The sequence below is a fragment of the Scyliorhinus torazame genome, chromosome 2, assembly GCF_047496885.1.
Source record: "Scyliorhinus torazame isolate Kashiwa2021f chromosome 2, sScyTor2.1, whole genome shotgun sequence".
In the NCBI taxonomy this organism is placed as follows: domain Eukaryota; kingdom Metazoa; phylum Chordata; class Chondrichthyes; order Carcharhiniformes; family Scyliorhinidae; genus Scyliorhinus; species Scyliorhinus torazame.
Window position 1 is genome coordinate 274,496,376 of NC_092708.1, and position 26,566 is coordinate 274,522,941.

Genomic DNA, 26,566 nt, shown 5'->3' on the forward strand with positions numbered 1-26,566 from the left:
ATAAGCTTTCAGTATCTCAGAATCCAGATGGCACATAATTGGTCACAGCTACATAAATTAAACCTGACCAATCTGGTAGATAGGATGAGGGCGACTTTAAGAGGTGGGATGTTTTCCCACTGTCATTGTCAGGACGGATCCTGATCGCAAAGATGACGGTCCTCCCAAAGTTTCTGTTTGTCTTTCAGAACCTCCCAATCATCTTGCCCAAACCTTTTTTTAATGAGGGTAAACAGGATGATTTCGGACTTTATATGGGCGGGGAAGGTATTTAGGACTCAGAGGGTATGTTTGGAGCGGGACAGGAGGTCGGGGTGGTTTGGCAATACCGAATTTGCTAAATTATTATTGGACAATGGACGTGGAGAAGGTTCGGTATGGGTTATAGGAAAAGATCGGTGTGGAGACAGCTGGAGGAGGCTTCATTCAAGAGGCCAAGTCTGAAGGCAGTGGTGCTGGCGCACTTTTAGTTTTTGTCGGTGAAATACTCCACACGTCTGATGGTGATTGCCAGGTGATTACCTGGCAAAGGCTCCTGAGAAGGATAAAGTCAACTTCCTCGTGTGCAAGGTTAAGTTTAATCCAATTTAAGATGGTGCATAGAGTGCACATGACAAAGTCTCGCTTGCGTCAATTTTTTCTAAGGGTGGAGGATAAGTATGGGCAATGCTCTGGAGGACCGGCAGACAACATCCACATGTTTTGAACTTGCTCGAAACTGGTAGTGTTTTGGGAATCCTTTGCACGGATTATGTTCGAGAAGTGGCACCAAGTCCTTGGGTGGCGATATTCGGAGTCTCCGAGGGTCCGAGAGTGCAGATGGGGAGAAAGGCTGACGTGTTGGCCTTTGCCTCCCTCATAGCCCGGAGGAGGATAGAGCATAGAACATACAGTGCAGAAGGAGGCCATTCAGCCCATCGAGTCTGCACCGACCCACTTAAACCCTTACCTCCACCCTATCCCCGTGACCCAATAACCCCTCCTAACCTTTTTTCGTCACTGAGGGCAATTTATCATGGCCAATCCACCTAACCTGCACATCTTTGGACTGTGGGAGGAAACCAGAGCACCCGGAGGAAACCCACGCAGACGTGGGGAGAACGTGCAGACTCCACACAGACAGTGACCCAGCGGGGAATCGAACCTGGGACCCTGGTGCTGTGAAGACACAGTGCTAATCACTTTGTGCTACCATGCTGCCCTTATTAGGATCTTGTTAGGATGCCGAGACCCAGAGCCGCCGAAGACAGCGAGATGGGTAAGTGATTTGACAGAATTCCTCCATTTGAAAAAGATAAGTTTTGTCTTATCAGAGGAGGGTTTCCACTTGAGGCGAAGGCTGTTCATCTTTTTTTAAATAATTTGTTTTTAATCAAAATTTTTCAATAATTTTTACAAACCACTAAAAAAAGAAAAACAATGAAAAGAAAACATAGCAATAAAACAGAAAACAACCCCCCCCCCCCCCCCCCCCCCCCCCCCCCCCCCCCGGGTTTGCTGCTGCTGCTGCTGCTGACCTCCATCTAACGTTCCGCGAGAAAGTCAAGGAACGGTTGCCACCACCTGGAGCTAGTATCTTTACAAGACGCCGCTTCCAGCCGTTTTCATGCTGCCTCCTCCCTCCATTACCCATTTCCGAATCATGGATATATTCGCTGCCCAGTAATAGCTGCAATAGTTCGGGAGCACCAAACCCCCCCCCCCTCGACTGCGCTCCAAGGACAGTCTCTTAACATGCGGGGTCCTGTTTGCCCACAATAATCCTATTTACCCACTTGAAAAAGGACTTGGGGATGAGAATGAGAAGGCACTGTAAGACGAACAATAACCTGGGGAGGACCGTCATCTTTACGGACTGCACCCTGCCCGCCAAGGAAAGCGGCAGCATGTCCCACCTCTTAAGGTCCTCCTCCATCTGATCCACCAGCCGTGCTAAATTGCGCTTGTGCAGGACCCCCCAGCTCTTAGCCACCTGAATGCCCAAGTAGCGAAAGCTCCTCTCCACCAGCTTAAGCCTCCAAGTCTCTTTTCCTGGCCCCTCGCATGTATCACAAAAAGCTCGCTTTTTCCAACATTCAGTTTAGACCCCGAAAAGTCTCCCAAATCCCTAAGAATCTGCGTGACCTCCCCCATCCCCTCCACCGGATCTGCAATGTACAGGAGCAGGTCATCCGCATTCAGTGAAATACAGTGCCCCCCCCCGCCCCCGAACCAACCCCTTCCAGTTTCTGGACTCCCTCAACGCCATGGCCAGCGGCTCGATCGCCAGGGCAAACAGCAAGGGAGACGGGGGGCATCCCTGCATCGTCCCTCGATGTAATCTAAAGTACCCCGACCGCAGCCGGTTCGTCGACACACTCGCTACCGGGGCCTAATGCAACAATTTGACCCACCCTATGAATTCCCCTCCAAACCCTAACACTTCCCACAGGTACTCCCACTCCACCCGATCGAAGGCTTTCTCCGCGTCCATTGCCGCTACCACTTCTGCATCCCCCCTTCCGAGGGCATCATGATCACATTTAGGAGCGTCCGCACATTCTATTCAACTGCCTGCCCTTCACAAACCCCGTCTGATCCTCATTGATCACTCCCGGGACATAGTACTCAATCCTAGTGGCCAAATTCTTGGCCAACACCTTGGCATCCACATTAAGGAGCGAAATTGGCATATAGGAGCCACATTGCAACGGGTCCTTATCTCGCTTGAGGATAAGCGAGATCAGAGCCTGCGACAACGTCGGTGGAAGGGTTCCCTTTTCCTTAGCCTCAATGAAAGTCCTCAACAACAGCGGACCCAGCAGCCCTGAGAATTTCCTATAAAACTCTACGGGAAACCCATCCGGTCCCGGGGCCTTGCCCGCCTGCATACCCCCTAACCCCTTAACCAGTTCCTCCATCTCAGTCGGGGCCCCCAATCCCTCTACTCGCCACTCCTCCACCTGTGGAAACCTCAGTTGGTCCAGGAACTGCCTCATTTCCCCCCCTCCCCTTCCGGGGGTTCTGCCTTGTACAATTTGCCATAAAAGTCCTTCAAGACCTCATTAATCCTTGCCGAGCTCAGCACCGTGTTACCTCCCCTATCTCTAATTCCCCCAATCTCCCTGGCCACCTCTCTCTTCCGCAGCTGATGCGCCAGCATCCTACTTGCCTTCTCCCCATACTCGTACACTGCTCCCTGTACCTTCCTCAACCTTCCCTGTGGTAAGCAAGGCAAACTCCGCCTGCAGGCTCCGGTGCTCCTTCAACAACCCCTCCTCGGGGGATTCCGCATACCTCCTGCCCACCCTAAGTATCTCCCCCACCAATCTCTCCCTCTCCATCCTATCCCCCGTCTCTCTGTGGGCCCTGACTGAAATTAGCTCCCCCCTGACAACTGCCTTCAGCGCCTCCCAGACCCCACTCACCGAAACCTCCCCATTATCATTGGTCTCCACATACACCTCCGAACCCACCCACAGACCTCCTCGTCCGCCAGTAGTTCCACGCCCATTCTCCACAGAGGGCGTTGGCCTCTCTCCTCCCCCAGCCCCAACTCCACCCAGTGCGGGGCATAGTCCGAGATCGCAATGGCCGAATACTCCACCCCCTCCACTCTCTGGATTAGCGCCCTACTTATCATGAAAAAATCAATCCGCGAGCACGCCTTGTGCACATGGAAGAAGAAGGAAAACTCCTTCGCCCTTGGCTTGGCAAATCTCCACGGATCCACTCCCCCCATCTGGTCCATGGACCCCCTCAGGACCTTGGCCGCTGCCGGCATCTTGCCCGATCTCGACCTAGACCGATCCAGTGCCGAGTCCAGGATTGTGTTAAAGTCGTGCCCCCCCCGGTCCGTCCGTCTTCTCTTTTCCCCTCCCCCCCCCCCCCCCCCCCCCCCCCCCCCTCCATTACCAAACTGCATGACTCCAGACCCGGAATCCTACTCAACATCCGCTTCATGAACCCTGCATCGTCCCAGTTCGGAGCATACACATTCACTAGCACCAGCCGGGCCCCCTGCAACCTGCCACTCACCATAACATATCGACCCCCTTTATCCGCCACAATACCCGCCGCCTCAAATGCCACCCACTTGCTCACCAAAATTGCGACCCCCCCCCCCTGTTCTTCGCATCCAGCCTGAGTGGAAAACCTGCCCCACCCATCCTTTCCTCAGCCTGGTTTGATGCACTATCTTCAGGTGCATTTCTTGTAGCATGGCTACGCCTGCCTTTAGCCCCTTTAAGTGCGAAAACACACGGGCCCTCTTGACCGGCCCATTCAGGCCTCTCGCGTTCCACTTGATCAGCCTGGTCGGGAGGGCTCCCTCTTCCCCCCCCCCCCCCCCCCCCCCCCCCCCCCCCCCCGGCCGACTAGCCATCTTTTTTAGGCCAGCCACGTGCCAGCGCCTCCAGCCCCCCCCAGTCGGAGGCTCCCCGTCCCTCCCGACTCTCCCCTTTAACATCCATTCCCCCTCAGTCAGCACAGCAGCATCCCAGCCCCCCCCCCAGTCAAGCATCCGCTCAACTCTTTCCCCCCCCCCCCCATTGCACTCTCGTAAGTCAGCTGACTCATGCTGACCCCGGCCGCATCCGCCTCCACCCCCAATCCCCCTGTGGGTTCCCCTTACAAATCTCCAACCCCCCCCCCCCCCCCACCTAAGTGGAGTAGAGAGAGTCCCCCCCCCCCTATACCCTGTGTGAACCGAGAAAGAAAAACAAAACAAATTACCGTACACTCAAACCCTTAGCTTCAGGTGCTACCCCCACCATTTAGCGGGTAATCCGCGCTCCCTTTCTGGGCCGACCCTACCTCCTGTGACGCAGCTCTTCCTAACTGCGACCTCGCCCAAAGCCTCGAGGGCCCAGGGCAAAGGGGCCACAAAAACACAAGAAAACAGGGGGAAAATCTCAACATAACCCCCCTCCAACCAACAACCCCCACAACCTGATAGAGGTCTACAAATTTGAGGGGCATAGACAGAGTGGATCGTCAGAGGCTTTTCCCCGGGGTAGAGGGGTCAATTACTAGGGGGCATAGGTTTAAGGGGAGAGGGGCAAGGTTTAGAGTAGATGTCCGAGGGTAGTGGGTGCCTGGAACTCGCTACAGGAGGAGGAGGTGGTGGAAGCAGGGACGATAGTGACATTTAAGGGGCATCTTGACAAATACATGAATAGGATGGGAATAGAGGGATACGGACCCAGGAAGTGTAGAAGATTGTAGTTTAGTTGGGCAGCATGGTCGGCACGGGCTTGGAGGGCCGAAGGGCCTGTTCCTGTGCTGTACATTTCTTTGTTCTTTGTTCTAACATACTGCAGTCCATTAACTCGAGTCCAGCTTCTCATTCTTGATGAAAGTCCACGCTTCGGCATGTCGAAATAGTGGTGCCGGTCCTGATATGTAACCCACAGCCTCACCGGTTGTAACAGCCTGAACCTAACCCCCTTTCCATGGAGGACCATCTTGGCCCGGTTGAATCCTGCACGCTTCTTGGCCAGCTCTGCACTCCAGTCCTGATAAATACGGATCTCAGTGTTCTCCCACCTGCTGCTCGGCTCCTCCTTCGCCCATCGCAGGACACACTCCTTGTCGGTGAAGCGGTGGAACCTCACCACCATGGCTCTCGGCGGCTCGTTTGCCCTCGGCCTCCTTGCCAGGACTCTGTGCGCCCCATCCAGCTCCAGGGGCCGCGGGACCCAGCATCGTGGTCACATACGCCCCAGCATCCGACCCCTCCACACCTTCAGGGAGACCCAGAATCCGCAGGTTCTGCCTCCATGACCTATTCTCCAGGTCCTCCAGCTTCTCCTGCCATTTTTTGTGCAGCGCCTCGTGCGCCAGGCCCAGAATCTCATCCTCATTATCAGAGGCCTTCTGCTGCACCTCCTTGATCGCCGTCCCCTGCATCTTCTGGGTCTCCATCAGCCTCTCAATCGACGCCTTCATAGGGGCCAGCATCACCGCCTTTAAATCCGCAAAACAGCTTCTCAAAAACTCCTGCTGCTCCCGTGACCACTGGGCCCACGCTGCCTGATCCCCGCCAGCCGTCATCTTGCTTTTTCATGCCTGTTCTCCTCTCTCCTCCAAAGCATCTTTTTTGACCGCCCCACTCCTGGTCCACTCCATACAGCGCTGGGGGACCCTCACTGTTTCCTTCCCACACCGGGAATCGCCGTCAAAGTGCCGCTGGTGCTCCTTAAAAGGGCCCAAAAGTCCGTTATCGGCGGGAGCTCCCGACCGTGTGACCTACCTAGGCATAGCCGCAACCGGAAGTCCTGTTCATCTCCTTTAAGAATTGGATAAACCTCAGCAGAGGTTAAGGTGGGGGCAGTGTGGCTAGGGGGATGTGACCTTTGTTTTGTTTTAATATATTATTTAAAGTATAGTTACAAAGTAGGGCAGGTAGAGTTTAAGAGAGAGGGGTTTTGTTGAGAAAAACTTACACAAAGGTGATTATATTTGGTGTTTTTTTATATAATCTGAAAATGCTATCTTGTAAGGGATCTAGTTTGAGGGCTATGGTGACAGCAGCGTTGCCAATGGCTCCGAGTAGGTAGTCAGGGAGCCCAGTGGTGCAGTCCATGGTGAAGGTATGGAATCAGTTGAGGCGGCATTTTAGGGTGGAAGGGATGTCGCTGCTGCTGTGCGAGAATCATGGGTTTGAGCTGGGGGGGGATGGATAGTGTGTATAGGAGGTGGAGGGAAGTGGGGCTGGTCAAGTGAGGGATCTGTATTTGGAGGAAGGGCTCGCCAGTATGGAGGAGCTAAGGGAGAATGTAGAGCTGCCGAGGGGAAGTGAGTTCAGGTATCTGCAGGTTAGGAACTTTGCAAAAGGTCTGGAGGGGGTTCCCGAGATTGCCGGGATACACCCTGCTGCTGCTTCTGGATGTGGAAGGGGGGGGGATGAATTGGAGATATATACAAGTGGCTGGGGGAGCAGGGAGGTGAGCGGGTGGTGAAGATCAAGGAGAAATGGGAAGCGGAGTTGGGAGGGGAGATCAATTGGGGAGTATGGAGTAGGGTAAACGGGACCTCCTGTTGTGCAAGAATGAGCCTGATACAGTTTAAGGTGGTGCACAGGTTGCATATGACTCGGGCGAGAATGAGTGGGTTCTTTCAGAGGGTAGCAGATGAGTGTGAGAGATGTGGGCGGGGCCACGAATCTCACACCCATGTTTTGAGGTTACGAAAAATTGAGAAGATTCTGGGCATGTGTGTTCGTGGTCTTAGCCAGGATAGTGGAGGAGGAGTTGGACCATTTGGTGGCGATATTTGGGATTTCAGAGAAGCCGGAGCTCATGGACAGGAGGAAGGCCGATATCGTGGCCTTCGCCTCTCTGATTGCACGGTGCCGAATTTTGCTGGAGTGGCGGTTGGCATCGCCACCTGGGGCTAGCGGTTTGGTTGGGTGACCTGTAAGACTTGCTGCGGTTATAGAAGATAAAGTATGAGTAGGGGCTCTTCAGGGGGGTTTGAGGAAAGGTGGGGGATGTTTATGATCTTGTTCGAGGGGCAGATCGTCACGAGAGGGGGAGGGTGAAAAAGGGGAAAAATCTGTACAGACTGTATAGTTAATTGTTGGGAATTATGTTTCCTGGGGTGTTTATTCGTTGTAACCTGTTTTGATACATGTTTGTAATAAAATACATTTTTTTTTAAATCTGAAAATGCCATGAATAAAAATATTATTTTTGAAATTAAGGATGAGATTGTGGTTTACTTGGAAGTGCGTGGTAAAATAGGGCTGAGTCAGTACAGCGTTGTCATGGGAGGGCCACGCCTGACACATCTGTTAGAATTTTTGAGGCGGTAATGAGGAATTTAGACAAAGGAGAGCCAGTGTCGGTGATTTATTTGGATTTCCAAAAGACCTTTGACAAGGTGCCGTACAGGAGGCTGATAAATAAGATAAAAGCCCATCGTGTTAAGGGTAAGATCCTGGCATGGATAGATGATTGAGTGACTGGCAGAAGGCAGAGAGTGGTGATAAAGTGGTCTTTTTCAGGATGGCAGCTGGTGACTAGTGGTGCTTCACAGGGGTCAGTGTTGGGACCACAACTATTCACAAAATACATTAACTATTTGGAAGAAGGAACTGAGGGTATTGGGTTTTTTAATAAACAATTTTAATGACGTATTTTTTGGCAATGTAAACAGTAGAATTACAGAACGAGAAAACAAAGGACTGTACAGTAAACAAAGTACATAGTGCAATTGACGTAGCCCGCCCCACCCAGATCTGCCTAATTGACCCCCTATGCTACATTCCCCTAACCGCCCCTGCTGACGATTAATTCTCCGCAAAGAAGTCAATGAATGGTTGCCACCTCCGGGCGAACCCTAACAACCACCCTCTCAAGGCGAACTTGATTTTCTCTAACCCCAGGAAACACGCCATGTCTGACAGCCAGGCTTCCGACTTTGGGGGCTTGAGTCCCTCCAAGCTGGAAGTATCCGTCTCCGGGCTACAGGGCAGTAAAAGCCAAGACGTCGGCCTCTTTCTCCCCCTGGACTTCCGGGGCCTCTGAAACCCCAAAAATCGCCACCTCTGGACTCATTGCCACCCTCGTGTTCAATACTCTAGACATGACGTCCTCGAACCCCTGCCAGTATCTCCTAAGTTTTGGACAAGCCCAAAACATGTGGACATGGCCTGCCGGTCCTCTCAGACACTTTACACACCTGTCCTCTACGCTGAAGAATCTGCTCATCCGGGACACTGTCATGTGGGCCCGGTGGATGACTTAAATTGAATCAGGCCAAGCCTGACACATGTTACAGTCCCATTAACCCTGCTCAGCGCGTCCGCCCACAGGCCTTCCTCCATTTCCCCTCCCAGCTCCTCCTCCCATTTATGCCTCAGCTCCTCTGTCTGCGTCTCCTCCGCCCCCATGAGCTCCTTGTAAATATCCGAGACACTTCCCTCCCCCACCCATCCTCTAGACACTACCTATCTTGGATCCCCCTTAGTGGCAAGAGTGGAAAAGATGGCACCTGCCTACGCAAAAAGTCCCGCACCTACATATACCGGAATTCATTCCCCCTTGTCAACCAAAACTTGGCCTCCAGCGCCCTCAAGCTAGGCAAGCTCCCTTACACAAACAAATCTCCCATCTGCTCAATCCCCGCCCTCCGCCATACCCAAAGCCCCCTGTCCAATCTCCCCGGGGCAAACCGATGATTGTCCCATATCGGGGACCAGACCGTTGCTCCCACGTGCCTCCTCCACTGTCCCCAGATCCGAAGGGCTGCCACCACTACAGGATTGGTGGAGAAGCGCGCCGGCGGGAACGGCAGAGGCGCCGTCACCAACGCCCCCAGACTGGTACCCCGACATGAGGCTGCCTCAACCCGCTCCCAAGCCCCCCCCCCCCCCCCCCCCCCCCGCCGCCAACCACCACCCACTTCCTTATCATAGCTATGTTAGCCGCCCAATAATAGTTGCTAAAATTCGGCAGTGCAAGCCCCCCTTCCCGCCCAGTTCTGCTCAAGCATCACCCCCTTCACTCGCGGGGACATGCCCGCCCATACAAATCCCAAAATGATCTTGCTTACCCTCTTAAAAAAGGAACGTGGAATGAAAATGGGGAGACACTGGAACACGAATAAGAACCTTGGGAGGACCGTCATTTTAACTGCCTGTACTCTCCCAGCCAACTACAGCGGGAGTGCATCCCATCTCCGGAACTCCCCTCGCATCCCCGAACCAGCCCCTTCCAACCCTCTGAAGCCCTCAGAGCAGTTGCCAGCGGCTCTATAGCAAGCGCAAACAGCAGTTGGGGAGAGGGGGCACGCCTGTCTCTTCCTGCGGTGCAGTCTAAAATAGTCGGCAGTCATCCTGTTTGTCCTCACACTCTCCTCCGGGGTGTGATATAGCAGCCTGACCCAGTCGATGAAACCTACCCAAATCCCAGCACTTCTCATAAGTACTCCCACTCTACCCGGTCAAACGCCTTCTCCGTATCAATAGCCACCACTACCTCCACCTCCTTTCCCTCCGGGGGCATCATGATCACATTGAGCAATCTTCTTGTATTCGCCACCAGTTGCCTACCTTTAACGAACCTGTTTGATCATCCCTAATAACACTCAGCACACAATCCTCAATCCTAGTGGCCAAAAGCTTTGCCAGCAGTTTAGCATCCACGTTAAGAAGGGAGATCGGGCAGCACGGTAGCATTGTGGATAGCACAAATGCTTCACAGCTCCAGGGTCCCAGGTTCGATTCCGGCTTGGGTCACTGTCTGTGCGGAGTCTGCACATCCTCCCCGTGTGTGCGTGGGTTTCCTCCGGGTGCTCCGGTTTCCTCCCACAGTCCAAAGATGTGCGGGTTAGGTGGATTGGCCATGCTAAATTGCCCATAGTGTCCAAAATTGCCCTTAGTGTTGGGTGGGGTTACTGGGTTATGGGGATAGGGTGGAGGTGTGGACCTTGGGCAGGGTGCTCTTTCCAAGAGCCGGTGCAGACTTGATGGGCCGAATGGCCTCCTTCTGCACTGTAAATTCTATAAGACCCACACGACTCCGCGTTCTTGTCCCGTTTTAAAATCAAGGAGATGGTAGCCTGCAACATCGTCTGGGGCAGCACCCCTCTGTCCCTTGCCTCATTAAAAACCTTGACCAGCAGTGGCCCCAATATCCCGGAGAACCTTTTATAAAATTCAACCGGGTACCCATCCGGCCCCGGGGCTTTACCTGACTGCATGGCCTTCAAGCCCTCTAATATCTCCTCAGCTCTGATCGGGGCGCCCAGCCCTTCTACTTGCTCCCTACCAACCTTTGGGAATGTCAGGCCGTCTAAGAAGCGTCTCATCCCCTCCGAGCTATAGAATCTGCTATAAAAGTCCTTGAAAGCCCTGTTCACACCCGCCGCATCCCCTACCAAGTTACTGCCTCCATCCACCACTTTACCTATTGCCCTAGACGCCTCCCTCTTTCTGAGCTGCTGAGCCAGCATCCTGCTGGCTTTCTCCCCATGTTCATATACCATACACCTCGCCTTTCTGAGCTGCTCCACTGCCTTACCCGTGGACACCACCCCAAACTCCGCCTGCAGCCTCCTCCGCTCCCTCAAGAGCTCCGCACTCGGGGTCCCCGCATACCTCCTGTCAATCTGCAGGATCTCCGCTAACAGTCGGTCCGTTTCTGCCCTGTCTGTCTTGTCTCTGTGAGCCCAGATTGAAATCAGCTCCCCTCTCACCTCTGCCTTGAGCGCCTCCCACACCACCGCTGCTGAGACTTCCCCCGTATCGTTGACCTGCAGGTAGTTTTGTATACACTTCCTCACCCTCTCGCACATCCCTTCGTCCGCCAGCTGGCCCATTTAGCCCTCTAACGTTCCACGTGACCAGCCTAGTTGGGGGGCAACGCGCCCCCCCCCCCCCCCCCCCCAATGCCGGTCAGCCACCCCCTTTCCCGGGCATGCCCCCAGCCCCTACCTCGGTGGCCCCGCCTCCTGGAAGCGCCCTTCTCCGCTTCTATAATCAAATCCCTTCCTCGTCAGCCGAACAACCCCCCCCCCCCCCCAAACCCCCAGAAACAACACTCTGTAACCTAACCGTATCCCTAATCTGATTGTATACACCCCCCCCCCCCCCCCCCCCCCCAACTGTGCTCCCGCAGACTAGCTCACCCAGCTAGCCTGGTGGCCCACGGCTCTGGCGCCAGCATGCCTCCCACCTATTGTTGCCTACTTGCCCTCGCCCCGCCCATCGCAACCATCGCTCTCATCAACCCTGCCCCGACAGCCGCCCACTTTAAGACACAGACGTCAACCAAAGTCAGTGTAAAGAAAAACAAAGCCAAACTCTCACCATAATACAGATTAAAGTAATACTACTCAAAATAATGCAAAGTCAAAAATCCCCACCACAATCCCCCTCACAACACAGAAAACCCACCGAAATCGAATAATTTTTAAAAACTGCTTTCCCCCTTCTTAAACAAAACACAGTTATCGAAGAGAAAAAGCCAAGAACGAAAACAAACTAATGAATAAATCAGTGCAAACAGCATTTAAAACGAACAGCGAAAACTGTTTCTCAAACTTGGAGCAGAATATTCTCAAGTTGGCACCAGTCCTTTCCTCCTCGCGAACTCCAGAGCGTCCTCGGGCAACTCAAAGTACTGATGTTGGTCCTCATGCGTAACCCAAAGTCGGGCCGGATACAACAGTCTGAACTTAGCCTGCTTCTTGAACAGGATCGACTTGACTTGATTAAAGCCTGCCCTCCTCTTGGCCACCTCCGCGCTTAAATCTTGGTACACCCGCAAAATGCTGTTGTCCCACTTACAACTCCGTGTGCGCTTGGCCCACTGGAGAACGCGCTCCCTATCCAGGTACCTTCGGAACCTGACCACCATCGCCCGAGAGGGGTCTCCCTGCTGTGGCTTCCTCGCCAGCGCTCTGTACCCCCGATCCATCTCCAACGGTCGGGGGAAAGCCCCATCTCCCAGCAGCTTCTGGAACATGTTCGCCACAAACTCCCCAGCATCAGCCCCCTCCGCACCCTCCGGGAGGCCAACAATCCTTAGGTTCTGTCTACGGGACCTTTTCTCCAAATCCTCTACCTGTTCCAGCAGCCTTTTTTGCCGGTCCCTCAGCATCCCCACCTCCATCTCCACCACCATCTGGTGTTCCTCCTGTTCAGTTAGCATCTTCTCCAGTTTCTGGATCGTCCGGTCCTGGGCATCTAGCCTCCGCTCCATCCTCTCCACCATTTCCATAATTGGGTCCAGACATTCCCGTTTCTGTCTAGCGAAGCCTTCCCGGATGACCTGCATCAGCTCCTCCGTTGATGGTTGGGCTGAAGCCCCAGGGGTCTGGACACCGGACACCGGCCATCTTGTCTGCTGCTGCAGCCAACACCCAGCTCGAGCCTGTCTTTTTGTTTCTTCCCTTTCGATCCCTTCGGGCTCTCTGTTCCTTAAATCAATATATACAACAGACACTTGTTCAAGTCCAGCGCTTAAAAACGCAAAGAAATGTCGGGGGGAAAGGTCCGAATATCTAGCCAGAGCGGGAGCCACCAAATGTGCGACCTACTCCCTCATAGTCGCCACCGGAAGTAACTGAGGGAATTGTTGCTCGGTTTGCAGATGATAAAAGATATGTAGAGGAATAGGTAGTGTTGAGGCAGCGGAGAGGCTGCAAAAGAACTTGGACAGGCTAGGAGAGTGGGCAAAGAAGTGGCAGATGGAATACAATGTGGAAAGGTATGAGGTTATGCACTTTGGTAGGAAAGATTGATGCATATAGATTATTTCCTAAATTGGGAAAGGCTTCGGAAATCAAAGGGACTTGGGAGGCCTAGTTCGGAAATCAAAATCAATTTCCTAGTCCTCTTAACATGCAGGTTCAGTTGGAAGTTTAGAAAGGCAAATGCAATGGTACGCCATAAGACCTTAAAGACATAGGAGCAGAATTAGGCCACTCGGCCCATCGAGTCTGCTCTGCCATTCAATCATGGCTGATATTTTTCTCATCCCCATTCTCCTTCCTTCTCCCCATAACCCCTGAACCCCTTATTAATCAAGAACCTATCTATCTCTATCTTAAAGACACTCAGTGATTTGGCCTCCACAGCCTTCTGCGGTGAAGAGTTCCACGGATTCACCACCCTCTGGCTGAAGAAATTCCTCCTCATCTCTGTTTTAAAGGATCGTCCGTTTAGTCTGAGATTGTGTCCTCTGCTTCTAGTTTTTCCTACAAGTGGAAATATCCTCTCCACGTACATTCTATCCAGGCCTTGCAATATCCTGTAAGTTTCAATAAGATTCCCCCTCATCCTTCCAAACTCCAATGAGTACAGACCCAGATTCCTGAACCGTTCCTTATATGACAAGCTCTTCATTCCAGGGATCATTCTTGTGAACCTCCTCTGGACCCTTTCCAAGGCCAGTGCATCCTTCCTTGGATACGGGGCCCAAAACTGCTCACAATACTCCAAATGGGGTCTGACCAGAGCCTTATACAGCCTCAGATGTACATCCCTGGTCTTGTATTCTAGCCCTCTTGACATGAATGCTAACATTGCATTTGCCTTCCTAACTGCCGACTGAACCTGTACGTTAACCTTAAGAGAATCGTGAACAAGGACTCCCAAGTCCCTTTGTGCTTCTGATTTCCTAAGCATTTCCCCATTTAGAAAATAGTCTATGCCTCCATTTCTCCTTCCAAAGTGCATAACCTCACACTTTTCCACATTGTATTCCATTTGCCACTTCTTTGCCCACTCTCCTAAGTTGTCCAAATCCTTCTGCAGCCTGCCTCCTTCCACAATACTACCTGTCCCTCTACAGATCTTTGTACCATCTTCAAACTTAGCAACATTGCCTTCAGTTCCTCTTTCCAGATCATTAATGTATATTGTGAAAAGTTGTGGTTCCATCACAGACCCTTGAGGCACACCACTAGTCACCGGCTGCCATCCTGAAAAAGACCCCTTTATCCCCACTGTCTGCCTTCTGCCAATCAGCCAATCCTCTATCCATGCCAGGATCTTACCTTTAACACCATGAGCTCTTGGCTTATTCAACAGTCTCCTATGCGGCACCTTGTCAAAGGCCTTCTGGAAGTCTAAATAAATCACGTCCACTGGTTCTCCTTTGTCTAACTTCCTTGCTACCTCCTCAAAGAACTCTAACAGATTTGTCAGACATGACCTCCCCTTGACAAAGCCGTGCTGACTCAGTCCTATTTTACCATGCACTTCCAAGTACTCCGCGATCTCATCTTTAATAATGGGCTCAAAATCTTACCAATGACTGAAGTCAGGCTAACAGGCCTATAATTTCCCGTCTTCTGCCTCCCTCCCTTCTTAAACAGCGGTGTTACATTAGTCACTTTCCAGCCCTCTGGGACCCTTCCTGCCTCCAGTGATTCCTGAAAGATCACCACCAATGCCGCCACATTTACCTCAGCTAGCTCCCTGGGGTGTAGTCCATCTGGTCCAGGTTATTTATCCACCTTCAGACCTTTCAGTTTCCCCAGAACCTTCTCCTTAGTGATGGTCACTGCACTCACCTCTGCCCCCTAATTCTCCTGGAGGTCTGTCATCCCACTGGTGTCTTCCACTGTGAAAACTGGTGTAAAGTAACTATTCAGTTCCTCTGCCATTTCTTTGTTTCCTATTATTACTTCTCCAGCCACATTTTCCAGTGGTCCAATGTTTATTTTTGCCTCTCTCATGTTTTATATATTGAAAAAATTATTCCTGTCTTCCTTTATATTACTAGCTAGCTTGCACTCACATTTCATGTTCGCCCCCCTTATTGCTTTTTTAGTTGTCCTCTGCTCGCTTTTAAAGACTGCCTAATTCTCTGGCTTCCCACTAAGCCTCGCCACCTTGTATGCTTTTTCTTTTGCTTTTATGCTCCCCTTGACTTCCTCATCAGCCATGGATGCCTTGTCCTCCCCTTAGCATGTTTCCTCCTCCTTGGGATGAATTTCTGTTGTGCCTCCCGAATAACCCCCCAAACACCTGCCTTTGCTGTTCCACTGTCTTCCCTGCTAGGCTCCTTCTCCAAACAACTCTGGCCAGCTCCTCCCTTATGTCTTTGTAGTTACCCTTATTTAATTGTAATACCGTTACTTCTGATTGCAGCTTCTCCCTCTCAAACTGCAGGGTAAATTCTATCATATTGTGGTCACTGCCCCCTAGGGGTTCCTTCATCAAGTCTGCGTCATTACACATCACCAAACCCAGAATTGCCTGTTCCCTAGTAGGCTCTGCCACAAGCTGCTCCAAAAAAACATCTCTTAGACATTCCAAAAATTCCTTTTCTTGGGATCCACTACCAACCTGATTTCCCCAGAGCACCTGGATATTGAAAAAATGAAATGAAAATTGCTTATTGTCACAAGTAGTCTTCAAATGAAGTTACTGTGAAAAGCCCCTAGTTGCCACATTCCGGCGCCTGTTCGGGGAGGCTGGTACGGGAATTGAACTCGTGCTGCTGGCCTGCCTTGGTCTGCTTTAAAAGCCAGCTATTTAGCCCTGTGCTAAACCAGCCTGTGTTGAAATCCCCCATGATTATTGTAATATTGCTTTTTTTTGCATGCCTTTTCTGTCTCCTGATTTATTTTCTGCCCCACATCCTGACTACTGCTAGGAGGCCTGTACATAACTCCCATCAGGGTTGTTTGACCTTTGCGATTCCTCAACTCTACCCACAGAGATTCTATGCCTTCTGATCCTATGTCGCTCCTTGCTATCGATTTAACTCATTCCTTACTAACAATGCAACCCCATGAATAGGGTCTTGATTAATAAGGGGATCAGGGGTTTCAGGGAGAAGTCAGAGGAATGGGGATGAGAAAAATAGCAGCCATGATCGAATGACAGAGCAGACTTTAGGGTCAAATGGACTAATTTTCCTCCTATATCTTATGGTCATGGTTTTATTTACTTGGGCTGCCCTTGTCTGACAACCCACCCATCCGAGGAATTCATCTCATGAACATTCATTGCACCATCTCTTGAGGAAAACATATCTTTGTGCTCCAGGTATGCCTCACAAAAGGCCTGTATAATTGCAGCAATATCTCCTTCCTCTTGTACTCCCAATACTTCATTAGAAGCCAATATATAATTTGTCTTTGTTATTACTTGCATGTTAGCTTTCTGTGAACTTTTGAGACCATACAGCTTTTTAATATTTGTTCTGACTGAAGTTTTATTAGGAAGAAGGTAAAGCCCAAAGCAAATTAATGCGTATGCTGGAATCTGAAACAAAAACAGAAAATACTGGACCATCTCAGCAGGTCTGACAACATCTGTGGAGTGCGCGTGCGCAAACCCCCCCCCCCCCCCCCCCCACCCCCAACTGACAGCGACATAACTTTATTTCAAGCAGAATCGGTGAGTAACAATCAAAATTCTGCAGACTTCATTTTTCCCCCCATAAAGAAGTAATTATTTGAAAAAGGTTTAGTTGACATCGGGATTACAATATCGTAGCTTATTTCAGAAACTGGATGGTTGTGGACATAGTAATGTGGGCCTGGCGAAATATTTCTGCCAACCAGTAAGAGAGGACATATAAACAAGAAAGACTTGCATTTATACAGCACTTTTTACAACCATGGGATATCTTGAAGCACTTTACAGTCAATTAAATACTTTTGAAGCCGTCACTGTTCTAATGTAAGAAGCGCGGTAGCTAACTTGTGGATAGCAAGCACCCATATACACCAGTGATACTAACCAGATGATCTGTTTTTGTGACGTTATTGAGGGATGAATATTGGACAGTATATCAGGGAGAACTCAGAATCATAGAATCCCTACAGTGCAGTAGGAGACCATTTGGCATATCTAGTCTGCACCAACCTTCCAAAAGAGCATCCCACCTAGGCCCAATCTCCCGCCCTATCCCCGTAACCCCACCCAACCTCTGAATACTTAGAGATAAGTTATCATGGCCAATCCACCTAACCTGCACATCTTTGGACTGTGTGAGGAAACCGGAGCACCCGGGGGAAACCCATGCAGACACGGGGAGAACGTGCAGACTCCACACAGTCACCCAAGGCTGAATTGAACCCAGGTCCCTGGCGCCGTGAGGCAGCAATGCTAACCACTGAGCCACCGTGCCAACCCTGCTTTTAGATCAGGGTTTTTCAAAGTGTGGGTCGCGACCTGCGGGTGGGTCCTGGACGGGTGTCAGGAGGGTCGCGGAGCGATTTTTAAATGAGAAGGAAATGAGGCTGTGTGCCGTCTTCCGGCGAGAAGCGGCAGCAGTGACCTGGCCACGCGCCGTGCAGGTGCACTTGATATCAAGTGCACTGCATGTACGTCCTTTTGGAACCAAATCAAGGAGGAAAGCGTCTTCCCTTTTCTAGCTGCTGGAAGTCAAGAGGAATATGAAGATAAATTATTTTCTTAAAATAAGAGATGGCCAGAGACCCAATTGGGCAGTGTACCTACTGAACATGATCTCACACCTGAATCTGCTGGAGAGAGCTGAGCAGGAGAGTCTAGGGCAGGACAGATCAGTGCTAGTGTTAGCTCTGAACAGAGCTCCAGGGTCTCTGGTAAACAGCCGACAAAGAAGACTATTAACTTGGGAACAAAAGAGATAAAAATGATTTCTTGTGGTATCGTTTTGTCAATTGTGCCAATGCAAATAAGGATGCAAAGCCCATGTGTGTTATATGCAGGAAACTACTGGCCAATGAGAGGAGAAGTTTTGGATGTTGAAAGAAAATAAGTGGGTGAAAAATTCCTTTTGAGGTTGAGACCCCAGAGTCAGTTTTTATCTTGCAGATGACTCCAAATGAAAAGATGACACTGCTACACCTGACCTGTGATACATATTAAAAACGTACCAAAATCCCATGAGGCATTCTGGAGTAGCATCTCCCAGGAGAAGTGCTGAGTAAAACAAGCATTTTGTTGCTATTGCCCTTCATGGCGATCTACATGTGCGAGGTTGGATTTTCCATTTTCATGAAGATGACACAAAGGAACTGGCTAAAGTCTGCACCTGATATGTGCATTGCCCTCTCCTCCTGTGAACCTGATTGGAGTGAGATTGTGTGGACCAAGCAGGCTCCACTTTCGCATTAAAGCTAAGTTAATGTGTGTGTTGTGAAGGTTGGTTGCTGTGGGTCCCGAAGCTCGACCAGTTGGCAAAAATGGGTCCCTGGGAAAAAATTTGAAAAACACTGTTTTAGATAATGCCATGGGATCTTTTACATCCACCAGGCAGGCAGACCGAATCTCAGATTAATGACTCATCAAAAAGACAGCATCTGCCAGACTCTAGCATTCCCTCAGTACTGCACTGGAGGGTCAGCCTTGATTTTAGTGCTCAAGTTGAACTTGAACCTTGGGCGGGATTCTCCGACCCTCCACGCTGAAATCGCGCTAGGTGGGGGGGGGAGTGAAGAATTACCCAAAATAGGCCCCCACGCCGGCACGCAATTCTCCGGCGACCAGAGAATCGCTGCCATTTGCGCGCAATCAACACGCCGCCGGTCGGGGGGCGTTGGAAAAGGCCCCCCGGCGATTCTCTGCGCTCGATAGGCTGAGTGCCCGCTGAGTGCCACCGCCGTGGTTCTAATGTGGTTCCACCCGGCGGGAACTTGCAGTCACGGCTGATGTGGGCATTAGGGTGAGGGGGCGTGGGGATCGGACACCGGCGGGGCTTCAACGACGGGCAAGCCCCCGATCGGGGGCCACCGATTGGCGGGCCATCGCAATCCAGGAGCGACCTATCTTCGTCCGCGCGGGCCCGCTGTGTGGGTCCGCCATGTCGGAGGCGCCTGCGCCGAGGTGGGCTGCCGCGGACCCGCTTGCGTCCACCATGCGTGGCCGTGCAGTCTGTCCAGCAGGGCCCTGCCGGCAGCCAGAGCTGCGGGACACATGCTCCCACTAGCCCCCTGGAGAACGGGGAATCACCCTGGACTTTTGAGGAAAAAGTCCGGAGTGAGTCTCTCCTGTTTTCCGGCGGACTTGAGGATTTAGTCCCCCAAAGGGAGAATCCCACCCCTTGTGTCTCAGTAAAACGTACTGCCCACTGAGCCACAGCTGACACTAGGGCATATGGTATGGAGATGGGATATTGTACAAAATTTCCATCTTGAATGGAGTTAAAATCATTATTAATCCCCAATTCAGAACCCAACATTGCCCCAAGTTTCCTCAGATGACAAAAAGCTAAAGCACTTGATTCTGTCACACTTGTCAGATAGCATTACTTCAACACTAAGTTTAGCAGTTTTAAAGCCCTTGTTCAGTGGAACCCGAGAAGCGTTTTTTAGCTTGAATAAATTATTTAATGAGCTAGGTTTAGTTTCCTGAAAGTTATTGGTTGTACTTTGATTTTAGTATCGTGTAAGGTTTAACCCTGGAAATGATTGGAATATTAATTGAAATAGATGCAAGGTGTATTAATACGACACAGGGACTTGAAATCTCTGATATTGTTTTAATCAATAAACCGTTGGACAGAGTTCGTGATATATACTGTTGTGATGTGATATATTGACATTTGTAACTTTAAATGCATAATTTATTACCACTGCCATGACAAATTTATGACTGCCTATTTGGCTGTTATAATGTTACCTCTATCTAATTGTCTTCACGTTTGAAGTAACTCCACTGCTTTATTCATAACTTGACTGGAGAACGATCTGGTTTCCCACTCCATTGAAATAAATTAAAACATGAAACGTTTTCGCGTTCTCAGCAAAGCATTGCCCCATGGAGAGCAGAATGGACTATCTGGGCTGAATGGTCCCTTCTGTTTCATAAATGACTATGCCTCTCGGACTGCTTCAGTTGTACCAACTTCATAACTACTTACTGAAGCCCAAAATGTTTGGGGAGCAAAGTAAGGAATAGGAGAAGATATGTCAAGGATTAAATAAGGAAAAAAAGGGGTGAATATGACTTTTTGCTGGAGAGGCAGAAGAGATGGAATCATGTAATTGTGTGGGGGGTTGGGTGGCTTAGTTTACTGATCACTGAATGCTGCCTACTTGAACATTTTCATTAGTCGCAATGTAACCCAGCTGCACATAGCTTTTCGATTCTTCGTTCTTTCTAACATGATGCATACCAAATAATTTTCAGCATGATAATAAGTATCTTTTCTAATTCCATCCCTCCCCATCTTACCATGTTTCTTTGTAGGTAGTATACATAGGTTTCATTTCGTGCATAAAAAGGTCTGTTCTTTCGAGAGGATTGCTTTGTGTTGGACCTTTTTTATCTTCTTGAGCAGAACAATTCCTAGTCCCTTCTCCGCTTATTGATTCCACAGCAATCTTTTAATAATGTTTAAACTAAATATTAGGGGTGGGATTTAGCGGGCCTCTTCAACGCGGGTGCAAATCCCGTAATGGCTGCTAAATCCCATGAGAGGGCCATAACAAGATTTGTGCCAGCGAGAATTCCATTTGAAATCTTTCCTGTTCTCCTGAAAGTGACGTGACCAGGTTCACGTCTGCAAAGACTCTGGAGGGTGGTGCCAGTGAGGGGGACAGTAGTGCCCCGATGCCTTTGGGGGGGGGAGGGGGGAGGGTCCTGATCTCTGCCTTTAATGTAACTGAGATCAGGGCACCGTTTCCTCCCAGCTTTGCTGGTGCGTTTAGGGCCCCCCCCCCCCCCCCCCCCACCACGCTGGCTGTGAGAACCTTGCCAACACATTGAAATTGCACCGAGTGCTGTTAAATCAGGTGAGACAAGGCATCTGTGAAGCCAGCGAGTTTCTCACAACTTTTCCCATCTGATCCAGCGCTCTACAATTTTGCCAAAATTCCACCCTAGCCTTTCTCGGATAAATTATTCAAAATTACACACATTTTTATATTGTTTCTATGTAACAAATTTTAAAATGATTAAAAACTCACCTGGAGGGGTTTGATTTGGCCCCGGGTCACTGGCCGTGTGGACTTTGCACATTCTCCCCATGACTGCGTGGATCTCACCCTCACAATGATATGCAGAGTAGGTGAATTGACCAGACTAAATTGCCCCTTAATTAGAAAAAAAGAATTAGGTACTCTAAATTTAAGAAAACTCACCTGGAAAAGTAAATTCATGCCCCTTTGTATATTATTGCAAATAAATGTATTCAGTTAAAAACCTTTCAATATTTCATGTTTTCTTTGAAAGTCAATAGCAATATAGTAGACATGTTGAGCTCAAGTTACTGCTTGGGAAAGCCAACAGAGTGAGCCCAAGCTCTATTGTAAGGCATGCCAGTTCACAAAATACTTCTTTATATTTCCCTACAAGGAGATGTCTGATGAAACAGATCTTAACTCGCAGCTCAATAAATACAAAATGCAAATTGGTGTCACTCTTTCTTAAACTGGAATATACATTTAAACACAAAAAGAACTCAAGCTCTTGGGGGTGCTTGAATTTGTTTCACTGTTATTGATGCTTTTCGACAATTTTGCTTTTTGAAGATATATGACTCTCTTTCTCCCCCCCCCCTTGCCTTTCTGTGTTGTAAGTTGTTATGAAATTTAATTGAATGTGCTCCAATAGCACTCAATCAGTACTAATATCATGTTTGACTCCAAGTTGAGTATAAGCATACTCTACATAATTATTTTAAAATCGTTAGCTTTGTTGCATTTTTCTATGGTTTAGTGCGACCTTTTGCAACACAAATAAAACTAGCTAAATCATTTCTCTATTTAAAAACATCTTTGTTTTCTAGCAACAAGCCAACCCCAGCAATATTTGCTTCTTACATGTTCAGTCCTCTGTTGGTATTAAACTTTAGCCTAGGTAGGGTGCAGGTAGGAAGGGTCGGTGCAGACTTGATGGGCCGAATGGCATCTTTCTGTACTGTACGGAATTATATGAATGGGCACACATTTTTATTTATTATGATGCAAGTTACTTCATATAATTTGCATCTACAAATTTAAAAAAACAACTTTTTATTCTAAGAGATCTGGCAGTGTGTTCCCAAGGTTCTTTTACTTTCTGTTTTGAAAACACAATGTTTGATTTTTGACCTTATGACCAGGTTAAATATTAGGACTGTTGGCTTCATTTGTAAGGATATGTTGGGAGTTGATCTCAGAATATTAACCCTTTCTAACCTGTAAATAGGAATCATACAAATGAAAATCTGGTATTCTATATTGAATTAGTTAAACCCAGAATACCTTTGCAATGAACTCCTTCAGATTTCAAATTGAATAAAAATGGTCAAACCTGTTTTAATTGCGACTTGCTTTAATAACATTAAGGTTTAAAATTAATATGTAGTGTTGCCCAACATTACTTTATGGTTATGCAATCATAAATTTCTTTCTTTCTACATGATATACGTAAGCTTTTGCATTTTGTTACAGGATATTCTGATTTCTACAATAGAAGCTCGATTGTAGGATTCTAAGTTGTTGATTAAATAGGTTATTTATTGTAGTGTGGCTGCATTTATTGTTTTGCCCAGCTCCAGTTTTATATGTACACATTTGCTGGGACTGTGAACCATCAACCCAATATTGTAGTTTCCTAAAAAAAAACAAATATGTTGAAGGCTTGTTAATTAGCTTTCCCCCAGAATGCATTCACCTGCCTCTTTTTACTTTTCATTGGGAATAATGAAGTAAAATTTCAGCTATTCCCTCGATCTAATTTGGTGGGATGATTGAATTGTGATTTTGCTCTTCTGCAATGTGTATTATAATCAAGTCTTGCTGCAAGGTGATCATTGACTCCTGGGGCAGTATTCTACCCTGCTTGTAATCCAAGCTTTTAGCTATAGAATGTACTGACAGAAATTAATAACATTTTGTAGACTACATACTCATAAGATCATAAATTTACCAGAGTTGCCTTTGATTTCTGGAAATTGCAATTGCAAGAAAAAACAATCATCTGCTCAGAATGTAAACAGTCAGGCTGTTGAAAATGCAGCTGTATTCATTGCAAAACTTGTAGGAATTAATTTTATTCCTCCTTCCAAGTCTATAAAGTTCCTGGTTGAACTGTTCCTAGGCTTCAATCTGGAACTGGGCATTTGATTGTTGCCTAAGGTTACTCTCCCATTGCTCTTTATCCTTTACTCCATGTGGACAATGCTGAGTTCCTGCTTAGTACGTCCTGACTGATATCAGAATGCTCTGGTGTGCAAACCTGCTTTCTGTGTTCCCATCTAAGTAATGTGACTTAGTGGTCATTCTAGTGTACTCCAGCATTTTGTGCTGATGTATGCAACAAAAAAATGTTCCTTTTTTTCTTTTAAAAATGCACTTCTGTAAAGCGAAAGCGTATGTGTTTATTAGAATTTTATATTGTAATGTAAAATGTTTGTTTTTGTTTCAGCAGGTATAAGAAACATTTAATTTGTTAATGCACTTTTCTTGTAGCACTCTGTAGTTATAATCTTGCATGTCTGATACTTGTACTAATGTCGCTAGACAACATCCTCTGGAAATAAACTGTATTAATTATTAATATATCCACTTAGGCATGATTTAGCTGTTTTGAAATTTCTCAACGCTAACTTAATTTTTTCAGTAAGGTTGATTTACCTACATTAATGGCTAATAAATCTCATTTAGGATCATAAGACTTGGCAGCAGCATACATTTCATTTCACTCATATTATTGTTTGCCACTCCATATAACCATGACATTGATTTCAGCCGAACCTGTGGGAAAGCATCTGGAATTTGCAATGTTGACAAGGTCATGCCACATTTCTGTTTGAGGTGACCTAGTTCTTCATTTTGTTTCAATTCAGTGTGCATTTAGTTTTTAAAAATCAGAAAATATTGAAGGTACAATAGTGCAATGAAATTTATATGTTTTGCAATTTCTGCTACACTTAAATTTGGTAACAATGCTCAGTGTAGCTGTGCTCGGGTCCTTATGCCGCTTATCCAAAATGTCTCAGTGCTGCTAAATCTGCTGCTGCCAACTTGAACTGAATTTGAAATGCTCTTGAGCACTCAACTGAGATCGAATATAACTAGTGCCTCTGCATGTGGCAAGCCTCCGGACTATCTTTGCCTACTCCTCAATCACACTGGTGACTTGTAACTTACTGTAAGTCCATGTAATGCACTGCATTATAATGGGTGATCTTCACTTATATTTCTTTACATCCTTTCGGAGAACCTTTCCGGACTAGTTCCCGTGCTTTGGTTTGAAACTTTTGCAGTCATTGTAGCTTCCTGCAGTAATAGTCTCCTGACTTGTTCCTCCTGTCACTCCAGGAAAGGAAGTTCTTCAAAGCCCTGTTTGGAAAAGTAAGTTTGAATGCCTAGACTTCTGTTGATGCATTAAGGGGTTACACCACTATATTTGTATATGAGACAGTAACTTTCAGTGTACCATCTGATTGGCTAAGATTTCATAAAACTGTATTTGTTCAGTTATACGCTGAACTTTTGAATAAGAGTGGTTTGCAGTTTTTTCATTCACTGACCTAGAATAGTTTGCTTCAAGTTGATCTGTGTGATGTGATTATAAAGTTTGTTTTGCTATTGTGACTTTTTTAACTATGCATGTATTTATGTTTGGGGAAGAATGTGCCTTAGGCTCAAGAAATAAACAATTAACTTGGTTCCTTAAAAAATAGAGGGGACCACAATTTGGTAGTTCTTCACTATCAGCTTTGAAGAGTGATGTATTAAAATGTGTTGATTAAAAGTGTCACCGAAATGAAAAACCTCAGTTTTAAAAAGCTGCGCAGCGTCTTCATCCTTGGATATAGATGATGTGCTGCAACTACAGAAATCTTTGTTTTTTGTTCATGGAACGTGGGCGTCGCAGGCTATGCCAGCATTTATTGCCCATCCCTAATTGCCCTTGAGGGACAGTTAAGAGTCAACCACATTGCTGTGGGTCTGGAGTCACATGTAGGCCAGACCAGGTAATGATGGCAGATTCCCTTCCCTAAAGGACATTAGTGAACCAGATGGGTTTTTACGACAATCGTCACCATTAGACCTTTAATTCCAGATTTTTATTGAGTTTAAATTCCATCACCTGGTGGGATTCGAACCGGGGTCCCCAGATTATCACCCTAGGTCTCTGGATTACTAGTCCAGCAACAATACCACAATGCCACCGCCTCCCCCAACATTACTGAAATGGCAATGAGTAACAGATTAACAAAGTGCTTGGGTTCTTGCCAGGGCACAATTTTCATCAGGATTTTTTACTGATATGCATTTAAAGGAAGCTTGACTTCTCGAAGTCTGAGTCTGTTAGGGAGCCAGCATTGCATTCCCCAGAGCAGCTGTACAGACTTTACATGTGGATGGTCCATGGTGTAACACATGGGGCTGAACCTTGACTCCCAAACATTGTTGGATTGGGGTTGTGTCGGATGTTGAAATGCAAAACAAAACCTTTACTGCAATTGGAACTCACGGAGATCACCCAGCTGCTTCACTTTTAATGAAGGCAGGATGAGGGGTGGTTGACCATGTTAGCCAATGAGACTTCCCATCTTTTTAACAGTTCTCTTATTTTCAACCACCAGTGAACAGGTTATCCAAACCTTGGAAAATTCTGTGGCTGGAAGAAGGTGGAAAGGCCTGAATGCACAAAATTTACAGCATTGTATGTGAGTTCAGAGTGCTTCCTCGAGATTCAACAAACTACTCTGGAAACTACATTTCCCGTGCACCCATCTCTCCTTTGGCAATATAAAGTTGTTCAATTTTTACGTCTCACGTCTGTGGGTGAGAACCCCACAGAAAAACGTTTAAAGGAAGCCTACAGTCAAGCTGGCAAGACATTCACAACATTACCTTCCTCTAATGAGCATGGGTGACTGGGATTTGGTAGGGGTTGGGACCCAGACAGCAGGATAGCTCAGAGGGTGGTGAACCTGTGGAATTCTCTACCATAGAAGGCTGTGGAGGCCAAGTCACTGAACATATTTATGAAGAAAATAGATTTCTGTATCTAAAGGCATCAAGGGATACGGGGAGCGTGCGGGTGCATGGCGTTGAAATAGAGAATTAACCATGATTATGTTGAATAGCAAGCGGAGCAAGCTCCACCGGCTGAATGACCTACTCCTATTTTCTATGTTTCAAGTTTATGGACGATAGAATTTGGGAGGCTAGCCAGGAGTCCTTGGAA

At 48.1% G+C, this 26,566-nt stretch overlaps 1 protein-coding gene across 12 annotated transcripts in view; it reads left to right on the forward strand.

Moving 5' to 3' along the window:
- Positions 1-26,566, forward strand: part of numb (NUMB endocytic adaptor protein) — a 277,518-nt gene that overhangs the window by 173,630 nt on the left and 77,322 nt on the right. For 9 of the 12 annotated variants that reach the window (XM_072487782.1, XM_072487767.1, XM_072487803.1 and 6 more), the window contains exon 4: positions 24,685-24,717. The exons of the other annotated variants lie outside the window; for them this stretch is intronic. In XM_072487782.1, coding sequence (XP_072343883.1) covers positions 24,685-24,717 — 33 coding nt within the window. The remainder of the gene's footprint in view (positions 1-24,684; positions 24,718-26,566) is intronic. 12 annotated transcript variants of the gene reach the window in all.